Source organism: Paralichthys olivaceus, chromosome 2 (genome assembly GCF_024713975.1).
Source record: "Paralichthys olivaceus isolate ysfri-2021 chromosome 2, ASM2471397v2, whole genome shotgun sequence".
Lineage (NCBI taxonomy): Eukaryota > Metazoa > Chordata > Actinopteri > Pleuronectiformes > Paralichthyidae > Paralichthys > Paralichthys olivaceus.
In genome coordinates, this window is record NC_091094.1 from 15,627,614 (window position 1) to 15,644,517 (window position 16,904).

The 16,904-nt window shown below is 41.0% G+C and overlaps 2 protein-coding genes across 3 annotated transcripts; both read right to left on the reverse strand.

The window, feature by feature from the left end:
• Window positions 1-387: 387 nt before the first annotated feature.
• mmp19 (matrix metallopeptidase 19) lies at window positions 388-5,193 on the reverse strand. Its single transcript, XM_020086541.2, has 9 exons — window positions 4,925-5,193; window positions 4,729-4,814; window positions 4,475-4,605; window positions 2,952-3,164; window positions 2,622-2,867; window positions 1,786-1,911; window positions 1,384-1,548; window positions 1,174-1,301; window positions 388-1,080 (listed from the first exon to the last, which is right to left on the reverse strand). The coding sequence occupies exons 1-9, from the start codon at window positions 5,015-5,017 to the stop codon at window positions 850-852; spliced, it is 1,419 nt and encodes a 472-aa protein (XP_019942100.2). The 5' UTR covers window positions 5,018-5,193; the 3' UTR covers window positions 388-849.
• A 2,023-nt stretch (window positions 5,194-7,216) lies between these two features.
• On the reverse strand, window positions 7,217-16,741 carry suox (sulfite oxidase). 2 transcript variants are annotated; one of them, XM_069538508.1, is made up of 5 exons: window positions 16,471-16,741; window positions 13,524-13,594; window positions 13,145-13,316; window positions 12,026-12,298; window positions 7,217-10,887 (listed from the first exon to the last, which is right to left on the reverse strand). In XM_069538508.1, the coding sequence occupies exons 2-5, from the start codon at window positions 13,580-13,582 to the stop codon at window positions 9,661-9,663; spliced, it is 1,731 nt and encodes a 576-aa protein (XP_069394609.1). In that variant the 5' UTR covers window positions 13,583-13,594; window positions 16,471-16,741; the 3' UTR covers window positions 7,217-9,660. The 2 variants fall into 2 exon arrangements, with proteins under 2 accessions (XP_069394609.1, XP_069394614.1); XM_069538513.1 differs by having other exon boundaries at window positions 13,524-13,591; window positions 16,471-16,713.
• Window positions 16,742-16,904: the final 163 nt, after the last annotated feature.

The window sequence follows — 16,904 nt, forward strand, 5'->3', positions numbered from 1 at the left end:
ACTTGTCGCCTCAGTTGCACTGTTTGTCTCCTCGGGCTCTTAGCAACACTGGCACGTTACTGGCTCTACTTTCGGCAATAAAGAGGTCATGAGGAGGATTTCCTACTCTGCAATTGGTTGGGGTTGCCATGGCGCGACCAAAGGTTTTTTTTTTAGCAGACAAACAATGCAGGACAGACCGGCCTTTCATCATTATGAACATATTCCTCCATCCTTTTTACTGGCAATGTGTAGCCACGTTTGTGGCGACGAGCTCATTGCTTTCAGAAAGATCGTTTAACTGCTGACTTAACGTCTTGTTTAAAAATGATTGATTTCTCCTTTAGGACAAAGCTGCACACAGATCCACATGATTTCTCAGTGTGATTCATGAGATTATAGTGGAAGTGTTTAGTAAAGCAGAAGAGCTCTGAACATTTATTCAAGAAGCTGGTTTGACAAAAAAGTTAAAGCCTGAACAGAAATGTGAACACTCCCATCATCGTATTACATCTTACTGAAACTATTGAGACACATAATCCAACACATGTCAGAGAGAGAGACAGAAGGCCTCTTGATTTCTCCCTGAGATCGTGGATGGACTTACATCATTCTCAGTCACAGAAACACATTTGTGCTCAAGAATTAAGCCTCGCAAAAAAAATCTGCCTGCTTCGGAGGGAAGGAGAAGTTTGTAATTAGAACCAGTGATAAAAATAATTCCTTTTCCCTTGCTTTTTTTCTAGTTAGACAATATTTCACAATGAATCACTGCTGTTGAGGTTGCATGGTCATGTCAATGCCCCTGGAGTGGAACCAGCACCCCTGCTGTAGACCTCTTAGTGCCTGTTGCCCCCTGATGGTCAACTCCTAGCATCTCATCCAGCGCGCCTTCTTGCTCAGTGGGTATCCTCTGTCGACTCTCAGCATATCACTCACTCGCCAGTAATTGTCCCCTTTGAAGAAGAAGATCTTTCCGTTGGTCCAGGTGAAGGCTGCGTCCACGTTGGACGGCACACCGGTGAAGAGCATGGAGAGCGGTTTGGGGTACAGACTTAAGTTGTTGAACTTTAGCTCATCCCACTGCCAGTGCTCCGAGCCCTGAACAGGCCGATACCAAAGTTAGGAAATAAGAAAAGAGGTTTTTTTTTGCAAGAACATGGATTCAATGACTCATAGCTTCATCATAGATACCTTAATAAAGATCAGCTTCTTGTTCTTCTCCAGGAATAAGGCTGCGTCGATGTTAGGAGGAATCCGTTTCACCTCTTTAGGGTAGCCATAGTCCAGCAGGAACCTGGTGTACTTCCACACTTTATTCCCTGTGACCAGAAACAGTCTATCATTTACACAGGCTGGAGAACTGAATGTAATATTAGTAGTTGTACAGGGAAACAACTGTACCTTTAAAAAAGTACGTCTTGTTGGTTCTTGGTGAGTGCACAGCAGCGTTCAGGTTTCCAGGGAGCTCCTTCCACAGCCTGTCAATTCTGATCGGTGTGTTGTGTCCAAGGTCAGAGATCGTCCATATATAGTCACCGCTGAAAGCAAAGGTTTTACTCCAAGGACCTGATGGAAATATACAGTGAGATCTTCATTCTTTTTGTGACACGTCTTAATGAACATGAAGTCAGAAAAATCCCCATTGAGAAAATGAGGAAGAGGAATTTTAGAAATGATGCACCGGCCACCTCCCACTGATTCAGTCTCTTTGAGCTCATACATTATTATTCGTGATGCAGGCATCACAGGCCTCTCCTCCTCCTCTTCCTCCTCCTCTTCCTCCTCCTCTCCTCTGTAACTCACCTAACATGATGGCGTCCAGTGTGGCGGTGCAGGGGTCAGGGATGTTGAAGGTTTCATGGCTGCTTTCTGTGGGAAACACACTCTCAGGGGTCGTTGGACTGGCCAGAGTGCTGTCTACGCGTTTACCTAGAAAACAGAGAATATACAAGTTATATGATGAACGCATGCTTACCATGTTTTGTCATTTGAAAACTCCTCAACCAATGTTTGTTGGTTCAGTTCAAACGGTCAGACATGTGGTACAAAATGTCTTTTAATTAAAGGTAATGTTTGAATAATTCAAATTTCTAATTCAATGTGTTCTTTTTCATATGTAAATATTTGAGTTTTACATTTCTAACCTTTACAGTTCATTAAAAGATTACCGGGATACACACTGAGCAGAAAAAAACAACTTGTCAGTGGACAAACTGTGTGATGCCGTCACTGTGTCCAAACTACTGTGAACATATCTATTAAAATTTCTTGACAGCGAAAGCCTCATGAGGAGGTTTAGGACAACCTATGCTGTTATATCTGGAGGTCAACAGCTGCATCCATAGACTCCAACCAAGTGTGGCTCCGGCCTACATCTGTGATAGATGCATGAGATCCTCCAGCAGGGGCCGTAACTGGGCTTATGCTGCTCGGGTCCCTCAACTGTGGAACCCGCTCTCTGCAATCTCAGGCAGGTAAAGTCAGTATCTTCTTTTAGATCTCTTCTTGAGACTCACCATTCTTTTTTTAATTTTAATTATTGATATGGTTGAAACTATTTATAGTATTTTATTTCTTCTTACATTTTATTTCAATAGTTCTTCTTCAGTCTTCACACCATCATCTTGAAACACACTCACCATACAGTGCCTGGATTCCTCTCACATCATCTGAATGAAGCCTGAAGTTGGCACGGTAACCAGAGTAGACCGGTGCCATCAGAGCGCCTCTGAATTGGGAGTGACCCAAGCCGAGGGCGTGGCCGATTTCATGGGCCGCCACAATACGCAGATTAGTGCCATAATATGATCTCTCTGTCCAGAACTCATCTTCATCAAAATGAACAATACCAGACTCTGGTGACTCAGCGTGGGCCAGGACGTGACCTGCAGGTGGAACAGATAAACCCAGTGTGTCAGTGTGTCTGAGGCCAAGTGACAGGAAAAACTTTGCTTATGGAGAGCGCTCACCTCGGCCATCAAACGGGACAGCGCAGTAGCCATCATTCTTATGGAAGGAGATCTTTATGTCCGCTCGGCCATAGTCGACCTCTCTGAAGGTCAATACAGTCACGTCAGTCCAGTAGTTGAAGGCAGAGCGAATGGCTGCCTTGACCTCGGCCTTCTTCATGTCAGGTGTGTAGTTGTAGATGCGGTAGGTCAGACTCCTCTTCTTCCAACGACCTGAAAGAGAGGAAGCTTTTTATGAATCTCGACACCAGACAACAGTTTTGAGACGAGACTTCACGTCCATACAAAGTGTTTTCATTATGAAGCTACGGAACTAAAAGGAATCAATCAGATATCTAAATATTAGCGCTGCTCCCTGAGAAAGAGCATCCAGTCAAGCTTATTGCTTCCAATCCAAACATGTTTTGTTTGTGTTTGTTTCCACAATTTTTCTACAACATACAACCGTACTATACTTCCATCACAATGTATCACAGTCAGAAATAGGACCAGTTTAAATCCTTTGACCACTTGAACTTTACTACTTAACTATTGTTTACATGTGTGTGCACAGGCTGCACTTTGTAATTTCAATACTAAAAGATGTATTTCAGAGATTAGAACGATGTGGTTTGGTGTCTTGTGTTGTGTTCAGGTTTCGATTTTAGGCCCAAAGGTCCGTTTTGCCCAGGGCCCTTGAAACTCTCCTGATCTCAGATTTGTTTTTACGATATGTGTAGGGTTTTAAAACACCACCAACCCCAGCGGTAATGTCAGAGAGAAATGGTAGACAACCACAAATGACTACTGATGACATGGAGTGTTTGCAGTTTTTTCTTAAATTCTATATATAATACAGAGAAAATCAGTTGGTCTGTTGAGAGCTGACAGAATGAACAGAAACTGAATCACTTTATCTTGTAGTTTCTAAGTCGTTATCTCCAAAGAGCTTATGCCCTCGCTGCTGTCTGTTGCTGAGCTTGATTGTCAGCAGGAAAAACTACTGAACAGATCTCCATGAAACTTGATGGTAGGATGAGACATGGGCCAAGAAACAACCCAATTAATTCTGAGCTCTATCCGGTGTATGTGCGTTGTTTTTAGGGGGGGGGCTAGGTGGAGATATGTGCTCTACTGAGAGCCACTTATTTATGTTATATTTACACTTTAAATAACCACTGGTTAAACTTAAGATGATACATGAGGTCTTCAGAGATACAATCTATGTTGCAAGTGTGAAAATAGTCATAAACCTGTGTGTATCAACTTTACAGTGCAGATGTTGCTGATTCAGTCATTTCCAGTTTATGACAACTTGCCACGTAGTTGTCAAAGTTAAAACTGTTCACTGAAGTCAACTGGGATATTTAAGAGGTGAATCTATAACGAGCTTCACAGTAATTTAATTATCTACTTGATCACAGTTTCAGTCCAATGAATGGACACAAAAAGGATTTGTTAACAGCTGTTTTTTTCTTAAAAAGCCACATTTGTGAAATCATTAAAGAGAAATAAATGTTATAAGCACAGATGCTCCGACCCACCCATCACTCTGTATCTGTGAAACTTCTTATTGAAGGGGTCGTCCAGGCCGCAGCGGGGCTGTTTCATCAAGTCCACCGTGGCTTCATCCAATTCTCCAGTAGGTGGCAGATCGTTCACCCTCTGGAGGACACTACACACAAGAGGAGACTGAACATCTGCACACTGAAAAAATCCAGCCGCCTCCTCTGTGTCAGAGCGTGGGAGTATTGTCTCAGGTAGATCTGAGTATCAAGTATAAACCTGTGCGTGTTACCTGAGAGCACTGATGATGTCTTCCAGGTAACGAGGGTCCTGTGGGTCAGCAGAGTCGTCCAGGTAACCATACTGCCTCAAATAGGCCTGTAAATGTACAAGCAGAAAATAAAGCTCTCACGTATTGTTACTATATAAAATGTCAAGTGTAATATGCTGGTTAGATAAAGCATCTCTTGAATGTAGGTGCATCCTACCTCTGCTTCATTCAACTCTTTCCACTGCACCACAGCACTGAATGCCCCACTGAGGTTGAGCAGCAGCAGCAGCAGCAGCCCTGTGTAGTCCATCTTCAAGTTTTTATCAACAGCTTCTGACCCAGATATCCAGGGCTGGAGAAGTGCTCACCAGAGTCCCACAGCAGACTCTATTTGCTCTGTGAGCGCCCCCGACAGTTTTTAACTCAGCCCGGAGCATGAGTCATCCCTGTGGCTACGATGATCCACCTCTGAAGAATGAGGAGTACAAGAGCAGCCAGTTGATCCGAGGCCAACCTGTCTGCTGGTAAACTGTGCAGCTGTTCAGAGGGGACGAGGAGCTCCAGCAGCAGTCTGCACACTTCACAGGCTGTAGATTCAGTGAAGATATTCCGTTCAGATTTCACTGACAACAGAGCATTAACCCAAACAATATCTCTCTCCTTCTTCATTCAGGATTACAGGAGTTTGTGTATCACAGTCAGTTATGGGTTTAAACCACAGGAGCTGCCTCACCCTCCATCTCCACATTCCTGTTGTCCCCACACACGTCCCATCCGAGACAAATATCTATGTTTACACCTCCAACACAAATGATTAGGCCCATCCCTGCCGACAGGTAAGCTGGGATAAATAGATTTGGTCTGTTATTACATGTTGTCAACAGCATATGTTGTCTTCCTATGGTTTAGACTGATTAAGACCCAACAGTTCTCTGAAAAAAAGGTTTTTATTTGGCTCAAAATTGCACAGACTCATACATTTCAGTCCCCTAAACATGCCTGATTTTTAAAAAAATCTAGATCTATGAATTATTCTGTGAGGAATAAAAGAATATGTTGAAAAATACTGTCTCACATGTTAAAATGTGAAACAAAATAAACCCCTTACGCCAGATCTCAAAATGTACTAATTTAATCTACAGTATATTTTGTGTAATACAGCTCACTGACTGACAGACAAACACAGATGAAAACTGACCTCCCTGGCAGAGGTAACAAAATAAATAGTTTTAAGTTTTTTAATGCATAAAATGTCTCCACCAAAAACACTGTTTGTGCCGTGTTTTAACAGACTAACATCAGACAATCAGCTGGTAATGTTTTCTGAGAACTTTATTTCCATTGCTTGTGTTCACAAAAACATTCATGAAACATGTCAATATCTTAATATACTATGTCATTAGAAAACTATGAATATTAAAGCTATTAAAGGATCAACAACTAAATGAGGAGGAGTAATGATTTTATATTTGTACCATGTGGTTTGACAACTCTCAACATCAGCTGGAGTCTGCAGCTGGGTTTGTATTAAACTCACACTTTAGATTTGGATGACTGCATATAAAAGCCTTTATTTTAAAATAAATCAGTGAAGTGAAAGAAAGATATTTTGCTGATGTATTGTGTTTCATGTTGAATAAGTGGAAGTGAAGGTTTTGGAGGAGGATTGAATGAGTTGATCAGCAACTTCTCTTAACTATTTCTGACAAGGGAGGACAATTTAAGTTGTTGCCTTGTCGGTAAAATCTGCTTGATTCAGAACATCCAAGTCAATGAGTCAAATCTGTGATTATTATAGAAATGTTGAAGTTGTGTAGATTTTATTTATTTATTAAATCTCAAGCAATATAAAGTCTACATAGATTATAAATATTCAGTAATGAATGATACAAGTTTAGTAAGTGGCACTTTCCCTGTGTATTTGTACCTATACTCTTGCAGAAATGAAGAATAGTTGGACTGAATGAATGTTACAATAGCTTTAGTTGGTGAAACAGCTGCTCTCCATATGTCATCGCTCAGTTGGCATCATCTGACCTCAGAGTTACGACACAGACTAAAACCTGAGAAACACTGACACTACAAGTTTGTCTTTTTGTGCCAACTGCTGAAGTTAAATCCAGATTTTCCAGGAGCAAAGAGAAATATGTTTTTCATCTACGGTCAACAATAATGCAATTTATTTTATCTTTAATTATTTTGTCTTCTTTGTTTTTGTATTATTTTGTAGATCTTAGATGTAATTTTATAGATATAATGTACATAGTCAGTACAGAAGAGATTATATCTTGTAAAAATTGTGATGGTATATAATCCTATCTTTTAAAATACATTTTATTTATAACAATATTATACTTGCTAATCAATGGATTGATGTATAGTGCTGTTCATTTATAGGCTCTCAATGGGGGGCTGATTAATTCATTGACCCATCCTAAGTTCACTGCTGACCCATACAGAATGACAGAATCATGTATTACTGATAATGAGGAGGAGAAAGGAAAAGAGACATAATACAATTTTTTTTAATAAGGCTGCTTTTGGCACACAAAAGCAAAGAAGCTGAAGAAAGACATAAAATAATCCGATGATTATTTTTGGCAACGGACCAATATTTATTTAATGTGATTCATTTTGCAGCTGATGTTACTTCCCTTCTCAGTCATTTCTCCTACGTCTTCATGAGCAGTTTATGGTTGTACTCACACCAGCATCATGACACAGCCTGGAACAACTGCAACAACTGCATTAATGGGTTTTTTCTGCTGGTCACAATTCTAGTCATTTATGAGTCAAAGACAGATCAGAAAGAAAAATAACAGAAAACGTCCCATGTCTAAACAAATAAGTCCAACTGCATTTATCGTGCATGGAAAACACTTAAATAACAACATAGATCACTTTAATCTCCTCTCAGGGCAAAAGGACAGGGTAGTCATCGCCATGACAACATCCTATCTCCCAATTCATTAAGATATCCTGTAAATTATGGACTGTAGCTTTATTTCAGGGTTACTGTATTGTTGGAAATGTACCTGAACTGTTCCTGCTATTCAAATGACTGTAGTTTTGAATGTTAAGTTTACTTTTTAAACTTTTACTTTAAACTACCCTCTCTTTTTTCCTCCTGTCAGCTTCCTGCCAGCTGCAACATCATTTCACAAGCTTCTGAGTCACTTTATGTCATGTTTCCTCTGTTGCCACATTTAAGAATCATTATGAAAAAGTAGTTTTACCATTTGAAATTACTTTGTTAGCAAAGCCCAAAAAAAAAGGTACATTAATTTTTATGAAATCTTCAGCTTCCTGGTCTCTGTTTAATCAATACAATATGATAAATTATGTACTGAATACTTTCCCTACTCCTATCAGAACAAGATACCCACACTCAAAGAGACACAGAAGGATGGCTCATTGTTAGAGTACAGGCAACATTATCAGATCCATAAATAAAACACTCAATATGATATGAGGAGAATCACAGATAGCTGGAGGTCAATTTGGTTAAAGCAGAAAGTGAATTCAACAAGATGAAATATAAACATGTTCACATAACTTGAATAGAAAAGAAACACTAATATTTTCCAGTAATAAAGGTCAAAGAAGAGTCCGAAAGGATATAATTTAAATGAATACATGAATTATCGCATTTTTACTGACTGAGTATTTAGCTTGCTGTCATGATTAATCAATAATAATTATAGTGTATTTAGTGTGATAAACTCTTCTTTTTACTCAGAAGCTCTGATTTTAAACAACAGTGGACACGTTAAAAGGTAAGAGCAGCAAAACAAATCCACTGATTTATAAAAATATCTTCTTTGTCACCTTCTTGTAAACTCTTTTTTCCCTTTCAGGATCCTGTAAGAATGATGGTTATCTATTGATCTGTGGACTGGTTTTACAAAACGAGCCACTGAAGTAAGTCAGAAACTCCAGAATTAAACCTGAGGTTTCCTCAATGACCACAAATCCTGCTTCGTAGTACAGTCCTCTGTTTTGTCTCTCTCCTCGTTAGGTACCAACACTTGAATGTCTGCATTTTGATCTAAATCATTGATTCACCTCCTCTCACAAAACTGCCACAAAACATAAAGGCCTGCATGAAACACATCAGCTCACAATTGTGCTAAAGAAATGTCTTCAAGCGACTAAATGTTCCCTCAATCTTCACAGTGGGATCTGGAGACAGTGGAAAAACTGAAGGTCAAAGTTCACCTGTTATTTGCTGAACATAAGCAGATGATCTCAGCCTGTCATAGTTTCTTTTGGTAAATCACTTCGTCTGGCTCCTCAAACTTAAAAACATGATCTGTTGCAAAAGGTTATTGATCGGCAAAGTCACGTTTTCAGATAAATAAAAGCTACTGATGTTTTAGAGCTTCCTAGATGAGTCTGTGCTTAGTAAACTGTTCTCTCTAAAGAAAAAAGCATCTCCAGTAGCCTAATTTAAAATAATGACACAATAATAAGCTCAAAACTTTACTACCATAAACTAAGTACTACTAGATTCAAATGTATTATCCAAAATGTCAATCGTGTGTACATAACAGTCAAACTCTTTTAATATAGTATTTACTATAAATCTGTTTTAAGAAGGTTGGAGGAATTTACAAAAGGAAATGTTTTCTTTTCTATAAATGTTACAGAAATACATATTCACTAATGATCCAAGTGTAAGTGACTCGTCACTTGATACAACTCTTTTGCTTGTTATTTAGAACCTACAGCTTTGTTCTGCTGAAACTGTTCAAGTCCCACAGGAAACTGTGACTGCATAAATACTTCAAGACGGAAAACATTCGGCTGTATTTGTTGAAAAACTTTAAAATATTGTGCGTGCTTGGTCTCTGTGAATCTGCTCTTTTTTCCGTCATTGATTTTCCTGCTGAGTCCAAATATCAGATTTAAAGTCCACTCTCTAAATGTTTGCATCCAGAATGTGAAGTGAGTCTATTCCTCCTCATCCTCATCCTCTCTGATCTTCACCTTCACTCTGTGCCAGGCGTTACTCAGGACACCCCTCAGGTTCCAGATGGGAGCCACTGTGTCCGGCTGCATGTTGTAGCTGTTGTCAACTGCCTTGCAAACTATCTCAAGATCCTGAGCTTCAGGGGGAAGAGGAGCCGTCACTTCCCACAGCTTCCAGGCCCAGGCTCGTCCTGTTGGAGGTGCAGGTTCGGCTGCTTGCCCCTTGTCACCGGTCCTCAGTTGGGCCACTTGCCACGTCTTTCCTCCATCTAGAGAAACATCCACACGTACCACCTCTCTGCCCCCACCACTCCAGGCATAGCCCTTAACAATCACCTCTTCCTCCGACCGATCGACCACAGCACCGTCGGCCGGTGTGGTGATGGCAGACTGAATGGGCAGCTCTTGAATGGCCGGTGCAGATTTGAAGTCCACTGTGTCCCAGTCGGTCCCGGGGGAAAAACCCTTGTAGTCGTTCTGCTGCCAGTGGCTGCTGCTCTCCTCTGCGCTCACGATGATCTTCCCAAGCCATTTAACATTACGTGCACCCACTGTGCCCGGCACCACAACACGGACAGGGAAGCCGTGGTCTGCAGGAAGCTCCTTGCCATTCATTTCATAAGCCAGCAACACATCGCCTTCCTCACCAACCGCCTTGTTCAGAGGGATTGAAGCACCATAGGTCGTACCTGTCACATCCTTGTCCAGTCCCTCAAACTGAACGTGGCGAGCCCACTGTGCCACATCTGGCCCGTAGCCCGCTGCCAGCAGCACATCCCTGAGGTAAGCGCCGCTCCATGTGGCGTTACTGATCGCAGCAATGCCCCAGTTTAGTCCTTTCACCTGCTTGACCGTATTCATCTCAGAACGGCGGTTACCTGCACACTGCAGAGTGGCAGTGACGGTGTGTTTGGGGAATTTAGTCTTCAAGTCCTCTAAAGACAGCGTCAGAGCTCCTCTGGGTAGTCCCTCCACATGGAGCTGGTAAGATGCCGGGTCCACCTGAGGAACTGGTAGGTGGTTTCTTTTGAAGAAGAAAGCCGAGGGAGTGATGTAGCTGTCGGAGAGGATTTCAGGAGGTGGCTCAGCATTGAAGGGCTTCAGGTTGTTGATGCGCAGGACCGGGTGGCGCTCTGGATCGGAGGAGTAGGGGTCAGATGATTTCACAGCCTGTTGCTTCTTCAGCTCCTCTGCACTCAACTCACCGACCTTGTATTAAGCACGGACACAGAAGCGTCATTATAATTATAACCAATGTCACAAGCAATCACATAAGCCAGTCTGTAATGACTGTAATGAGAATGGATACAGTCAACAGTCACTCCCGGGTCTGCAGTGGACACAGGTTTTTATTTGACAGAACGCAGTAAAGCTTTGCACTTTTTGTCTTCAGTGAAATGCAAATGCAAGATGGACAAAATCAAAAAGGACAACAGGCTCAAATCCCACAGACATCTCCCAGAAACCCTGAGGCTGCTTTCAGACATACACTGAACTTTCTCCTGACATTATCCAGAGGGCCTGTGTGTGAAAATGTTCAGAGTCAGTTATTCTGGACATTCTCCTGAACTTTTTGTGCCAGCCCCCAAGTAAAATCTCAGAGTGAGCCCATGTGAGAATACAGTTTGAAATCACCACCCCAAATCAGACATCATGTCCTACCTCCTGCATGGACGACACTTTTCATGTTGTTGTGAATACGTCTAACCTGGACAATCTCCTGCTGCATTATTTATATATGAAAAGCAAAGTTTGTTTTTGAGAAAAGACTTTAGAGACTAACCCCAGACTGTAAATGTATATAAATCTCTTTATATTTATCATAGATTAAGCATTAACATTATTAAATGAAGGTTTATGTGTGACTTGGTGTTTTTGTAATTAAAATGTTCTGAAAAATATATATTTTTTTCTATTAATGTTATATTCATACATTTGCAGTAGTTAATTATTGTTGTATGATAACCAAGCACATATCCTCATCAATAACAATAGGTCCAGTTGGTCAGGAAACATGCATTATCAAATGATCAGAAAAGTTTTAATAGAATAGAAAAATGTAATAGAATAGAAAGCTTTATTGTCATTGCACAAATTTGTACAACAAAATTTGTTGTGCAGCACCTAAAAAACGATACATATAAGATAAGAGTATAGTTCGATTATCTACAACTTTATTTGGAGGTAAAACCACAAGTTATTTCCCCCACGTGGTTGCTACGACAGGTCAAAGTTGAACAAGAACGTCTGTAAACTGTAATGTTTGTTAACTTGGACTTTTCACCTTTTCTACTTTATAAATTTCACAATCAGTTAAATTATAAATAGAAACCACAGATGTGCTCACCTTATATTCTGAGAGCATTTTCAACACGTGTTCCTGGTTGTGCACAGCATACAGCGCCCAAAAGGGTTCAATGGCCCCACCTGCAGCCAACATGATTTTATCCCCACCGGGGTGCATGGCCACAAACTCAGTGATGTCATAGACGCCGCCTTGGTAAGTGACCCACACGCCATCCTTCAGAGAGCGATGCTTTGTGACTTCTTCCTGGCTGATGATGGGAAAAGATATGGTCGTCTCTAAGGTCGGAGTTCTGACGGTGTCCACCTGCTCAGCCTGTAGGAGGGAGAGACAGATAAGTGGCCAATTCTGAGAGTGTCTGACGGAGTATGCTGTTAATTAGAGCGCGACCAATACATCAGTTGAGCAATTATATCAACTGATATGAGCCTTTAACAGAGATAAACAATGCAGAATTTATATTTACATTTAATGTAAAACATCTGTTTATTATTTATATAGAAATGTAAATAGTTGGTTGCATTTACAATAAAGTTTATTGTTAAACTGTAACAAGTTAAACTGTAAGTATCAATTACAGAATCAGAAATCAGAAATTTTAAAAAAATCAGTTGGGCTCTATTGTAAATACATGGTACAGCTATGTAAAAAAAAAACATTTGGGTTATTCAACCCCTTTTGTAATTTTCTGACATCACACTGCAGCATCACACCACCATGAGCCAAGAGGCCTCAGTGCTGATTGTGCAAACAACATTCTTGTCGACCAGGTGATATTTATTCTTAAAGCAGCAGCCTCATGTTACTGAGCTGTTGATCTTTTTTTTCTTTTTTTTACTTTGATCTGCTCATGACTTTTTGAGCAGATACCAACTACTAAACGATGCAAGCCCTGGGTAACATGTAAACAGGTATATGAATGGGATATTCTATTAGCAACTCATGTAAACATCATAGATCAGAGTTATGTCTTATTCCAAATAAGGCCAAAAGTCTGATTCTTGATGTCCATGTAAACATAGAGTGCCCATATGCTGATTCACAAATAAATGGATTTTGAATGAACCATCAAACAATGCTATCTTCTGGATAATTAATGTAAAAAATTACAAGATGACTGATCTACATAGACTGTCTTCACAGATCTTATCTGCCACTAACCTTGTGCTTGTGGAGGCCATAAGCCAGTACAGCCCCTGTACCAGCGAGCAGTCCTGCCAGGCCATGTCTCCAGCTGGGACTGTGGGCATGCTGGTACGATCTCTGGTCGTCACCGCTGCTGTTGCTCCAGAGCCGAAACGCGCAGGATGCCACAGCAGGTGCCACCGGATGTCTGTGATAATGAAAACAACTGAAGGAATTTTTTATGCCGATCAAACTCATTAGATGGTGAGTATGTGTCTATTGATAGAAATTCAATAAGATTAGTATGTTCACAAAAAAGGACACAAACATAAAAACTGGATAAATATAAAAGTCAGACTATTGTTAACAGCTGGATTATCCTTCATCATATGCGTATTTTGTTCCATTGCTGTACCTTTGAGTGCTGACAGGGCCAAATCGAGTCAGGCTGTGGCAGCGTCTGAGAAGCAGCATTGCATTGATCTTCTGGAGTTGAGGAAAAATGGTAATTTCAGTGTTGCAACAAACAGCACCTTACAATAAAGTTCTTTTTTAATGAACAAGTTACTGAATTTCAGCTCATTTTGCAATACAATATGACATCTGATGGCTTAAAGAGGAATAAGCTCATAGAAATGACTGACATTCAAGAAAAGTCAAAGGATGACTAAAACAGTTTTTTCTTGCTCATCCAGTCAATATGCCTGAAGTTCCGATTCATCTCTTAACCCTGTGAGCAGGGCCTGGTCCCCTGCAGGTTGGAAGTCTAAGGTCAAGAGCAAACAAATGTTTGCTAATGTGGCTAATCTTTACAGCTAATCTTTATTTTCCATCCAGATTTACATAACTGTTCCTGTTAACCTCCAGCAGCATCAACATGCCTTACATGTGTTTAACATGAGACTGTGCAGTGAGTCAGAGTTAAAGAGGCTGCGACCATCCCTCTGAAAGCCGGACTCATGAGTGAGGATCTAACAAAGCAGAGCACTGTTTTTCCCAGCATGTGATGTAGTTAAAACATGAACCTTTAAACCCTTCTACTCCTCCTCACCCGGCCAACCAGCAGTTACTTCAACCAGCGAGAGGAGCCAACCCGGTGAGGGGGAGTGAACACACAGAGGAGAGCTGGGCTTTATCCCCCTCCTCCCTCACCACACACATTAATGTGTAACACTATTATGGTAAACATGGACACACTGTCCAGCATCCTGTTAAGAAACAAAATATTACTTTTTAATGAGAAATGTCATTAAAAAAGAATGTGTCTTCTTCTGTTGACGATACCCTGACATTTCCACATCAAGAAAATAAGTTATGACTCAGGTAGGGCTGACCCAAAACCTTGGAAGCTTTGGCTGTTGCAATGTAATTAGTATATAAAGAGTGATGATGCGTTTCCACGTCCTCCCACTACCCAGAAATGAAGCAAGAATTTCCCGGATAGGAGCACTGCCATGTTAAGCATTTATAGCCAGTCTGTGCAGTAGCGATCAGAGGATGGAGCGATACATACACTCAACCAATCATGAGTCCATCTCAGCTGTCAATCATGATGTTTCAACCCATTATTGTTGCAAACAACTAAAACCAAACTTATAATGAATAAGTCGAGTGCCAGATATGCCAATGAAAACACAGCAAAACAACAGTTTGGCACGTTACCTGCAAACTCTATGTAACAGCTGACTCATCTTGCAGGCAGCTGCCAAATGTTTTTTTCTACTTTATCTGATGTGAGTGCTGCCTGCATGCTGGCAACATAACCATGTTTATGTGGACCCTTTGAACTATTTTTGACCCTTTACGGACAAACTATTTATCATGAAAATAATCAGCAGATTTATCTGTGATAAATAAAAAACTTTTGCAGCCCAACACTTTTATTTAATTATATTTTAGGCCTTTTATGTCTGTGTTTACAGAAATCTGCAATTCCCTAACCTGACTTGAACCGTCACATCATCTTTTCTGTCATTTGTGTGACTGTGTCCCGCTGATAAAGGCTGCAGCTCGTCAAGCGGAAGGCGGAGCAGCATTTTTTGGATGTTTTCATGCACATATTGTGGATAGCCCTGGTATCTTTGACAGGTGATTATCTACAGCCACAAATGTGCCCGTCAAGCTTACCTTGAGCTTCTGCCAATCTATTAGTTATGATGAATTTTGCAAACATTATCTGCATGTTACAAAATTAGTTAAAAGTCTTATCTCCCTGAAGGTTACAGAGAAGCTGGGTCTCTGTGTGAGATCAGCAGATTGAGGCCGGCTTGTTATCACTAGAGTGTCATTTAATGAGAAATGTTGTGAAGATTAGCTGTAAAAGTAATTTTTCATCCAGATTTTTTCTCTCTTTATGCAAATATGATATGTTAACTGTCAGTTTGAAGGAATGATGCTAACTCTTCTTCGTCCAGGAGGCAAGTGAATGTCGTTCAGTGTCAGTTCACTTTTATGAGTTGTATTTCTGCCTTAAAGATATTTGAACTTGTAAAAAGGACTGGAATGTTGCAATTTACTGTCAACTAATGTTGACTGCATAGACAGAATTATATATTCACAAATGTGCCAGGGGGGTGGGGTCCCTTGCCCCAGCTGAAATCTGATTGGTCCCTGAAGTGCCAAGTTAATTAGTGAAATAAATTAGTCTCTAAGAAACAATACTTAAAATAGTTATGACCATTTACAAAAAGAAAATTCGATGCTTTTTTAAAGTAAACAATTTGCTTGAACAACGAACAACTATCAAAATATATGAATTGAGGTGCGTTTTAGCTCAAAGCTCTGGAGCGAACAGTGAACAGGAATGACTTCAGCGTGCTCTCACTGAATCAGGACCTGTGTGTGGACATATGATCGGCTCCTCTGTATAGACTGTGGCCGCTTAATGGTCCCTGGTTAAGAGAAATCCCAGTTCGGCCACTGTCTATTTATATCATGAAGCTGGACGCATGTGCTGGCTGCAGTCGCCTCGCATGTTGTGTGGACACATGCTAACACCCTGAGAGACCTTCTGAGAGCATGAGAGCAGAGATCAGTCTAACACTGAGCTCAGCGGGCATCGAACTGTGAACATGTCTGAAGCTGTCGCGCTCAGGCTGCACGCCGAGGCAGCGTTTATCTGCTGGGAGATAACGTCACTGTAATAAAGTTGAGGTCCGTTAGCGACCTGAGGTCTGACGTCACCCACATCCCCATCATCCTCACTTAGCTAAACTTAGCTAACACTGAAGTTAGCGCGCTAAAGCATCCACAGCAAACCTGCCCCGCGTCACCCACTCGTTTTAGAAACGTTCACAAACACAAGCAACATCAACCCCGGCTCGTTTCTTCGTGTAAACCGAACCAGAGTCGGGTTAACTCACTTCTGTTGGGCCAGTCCCTGCGTGTGTCCGGATGTTCTCCTCCGCCGTCACCGAGACGCACAACACAAACCTCCGTATACGTAGCACGGAGCTGAGACGTTCACTGACCCTGCGGCGTTCAGGAACCCACCTCTGGTTATGTGTTCTCTGCCAAGTCAACCGACCGGTTTCTGCTGAACTATCACCCGCCAAATAAAACTTAAAGTTAGAGTTGTACAGTTTGAAAACGTCTGTATGCAGCACACTGGCCACTGTTAAATAGTACACTCCTCCTCTTAGGTTCAGTTTTTATTAGTCTGAAACTTTATAAGTGCCATCACATGGTTTAATAAAGCTGTATAATCATTCACAAGCCAGTGAGATTTAGTGCTTTATTGTGACAACTTCCTTTGATTTGACCGATTCACAAGACTCATGGAACAAAGTGCATTTAT

Bases quoted from the DNA above. Each gene is read 5' to 3' on its own strand.
- mmp19 (XM_020086541.2), bottom strand. From the start codon at position 5,017: ATGGACTACACAGGGCTGCTGCTGCTGCTGCTGCTCAACCTCAGTGGG. The intron at 3,165-4,474 runs GTGGGTCGGAGC...CCTCTCTTTCAG, and splicing joins TCACAGATACAGAGTGATGG to GTCGTTGGAAGAAGAGGAGT. The intron at 1,912-2,621 runs GTGAGTGTGTTT...TCTGTTTTCTAG, and splicing joins AGGAATCCAGGCACTGTATG to GTAAACGCGTAGACAGCACT.
- suox (XM_069538508.1), bottom strand. From the start codon at position 13,582: ATGCTGCTTCTCAGACGCTGCCACAGCCTGACTCGATTTGGCCCTGTC. The intron at 12,299-13,144 runs GTTAGTGGCAGA...TCCCTCCTACAG, and splicing joins ATGGCCTCCACAAGCACAAG to GCTGAGCAGGTGGACACCGT. The intron at 10,888-12,025 runs GTGAGCACATCT...GCTTAATACAAG, and splicing joins AAATGCTCTCAGAATATAAG to GTCGGTGAGTTGAGTGCAGA.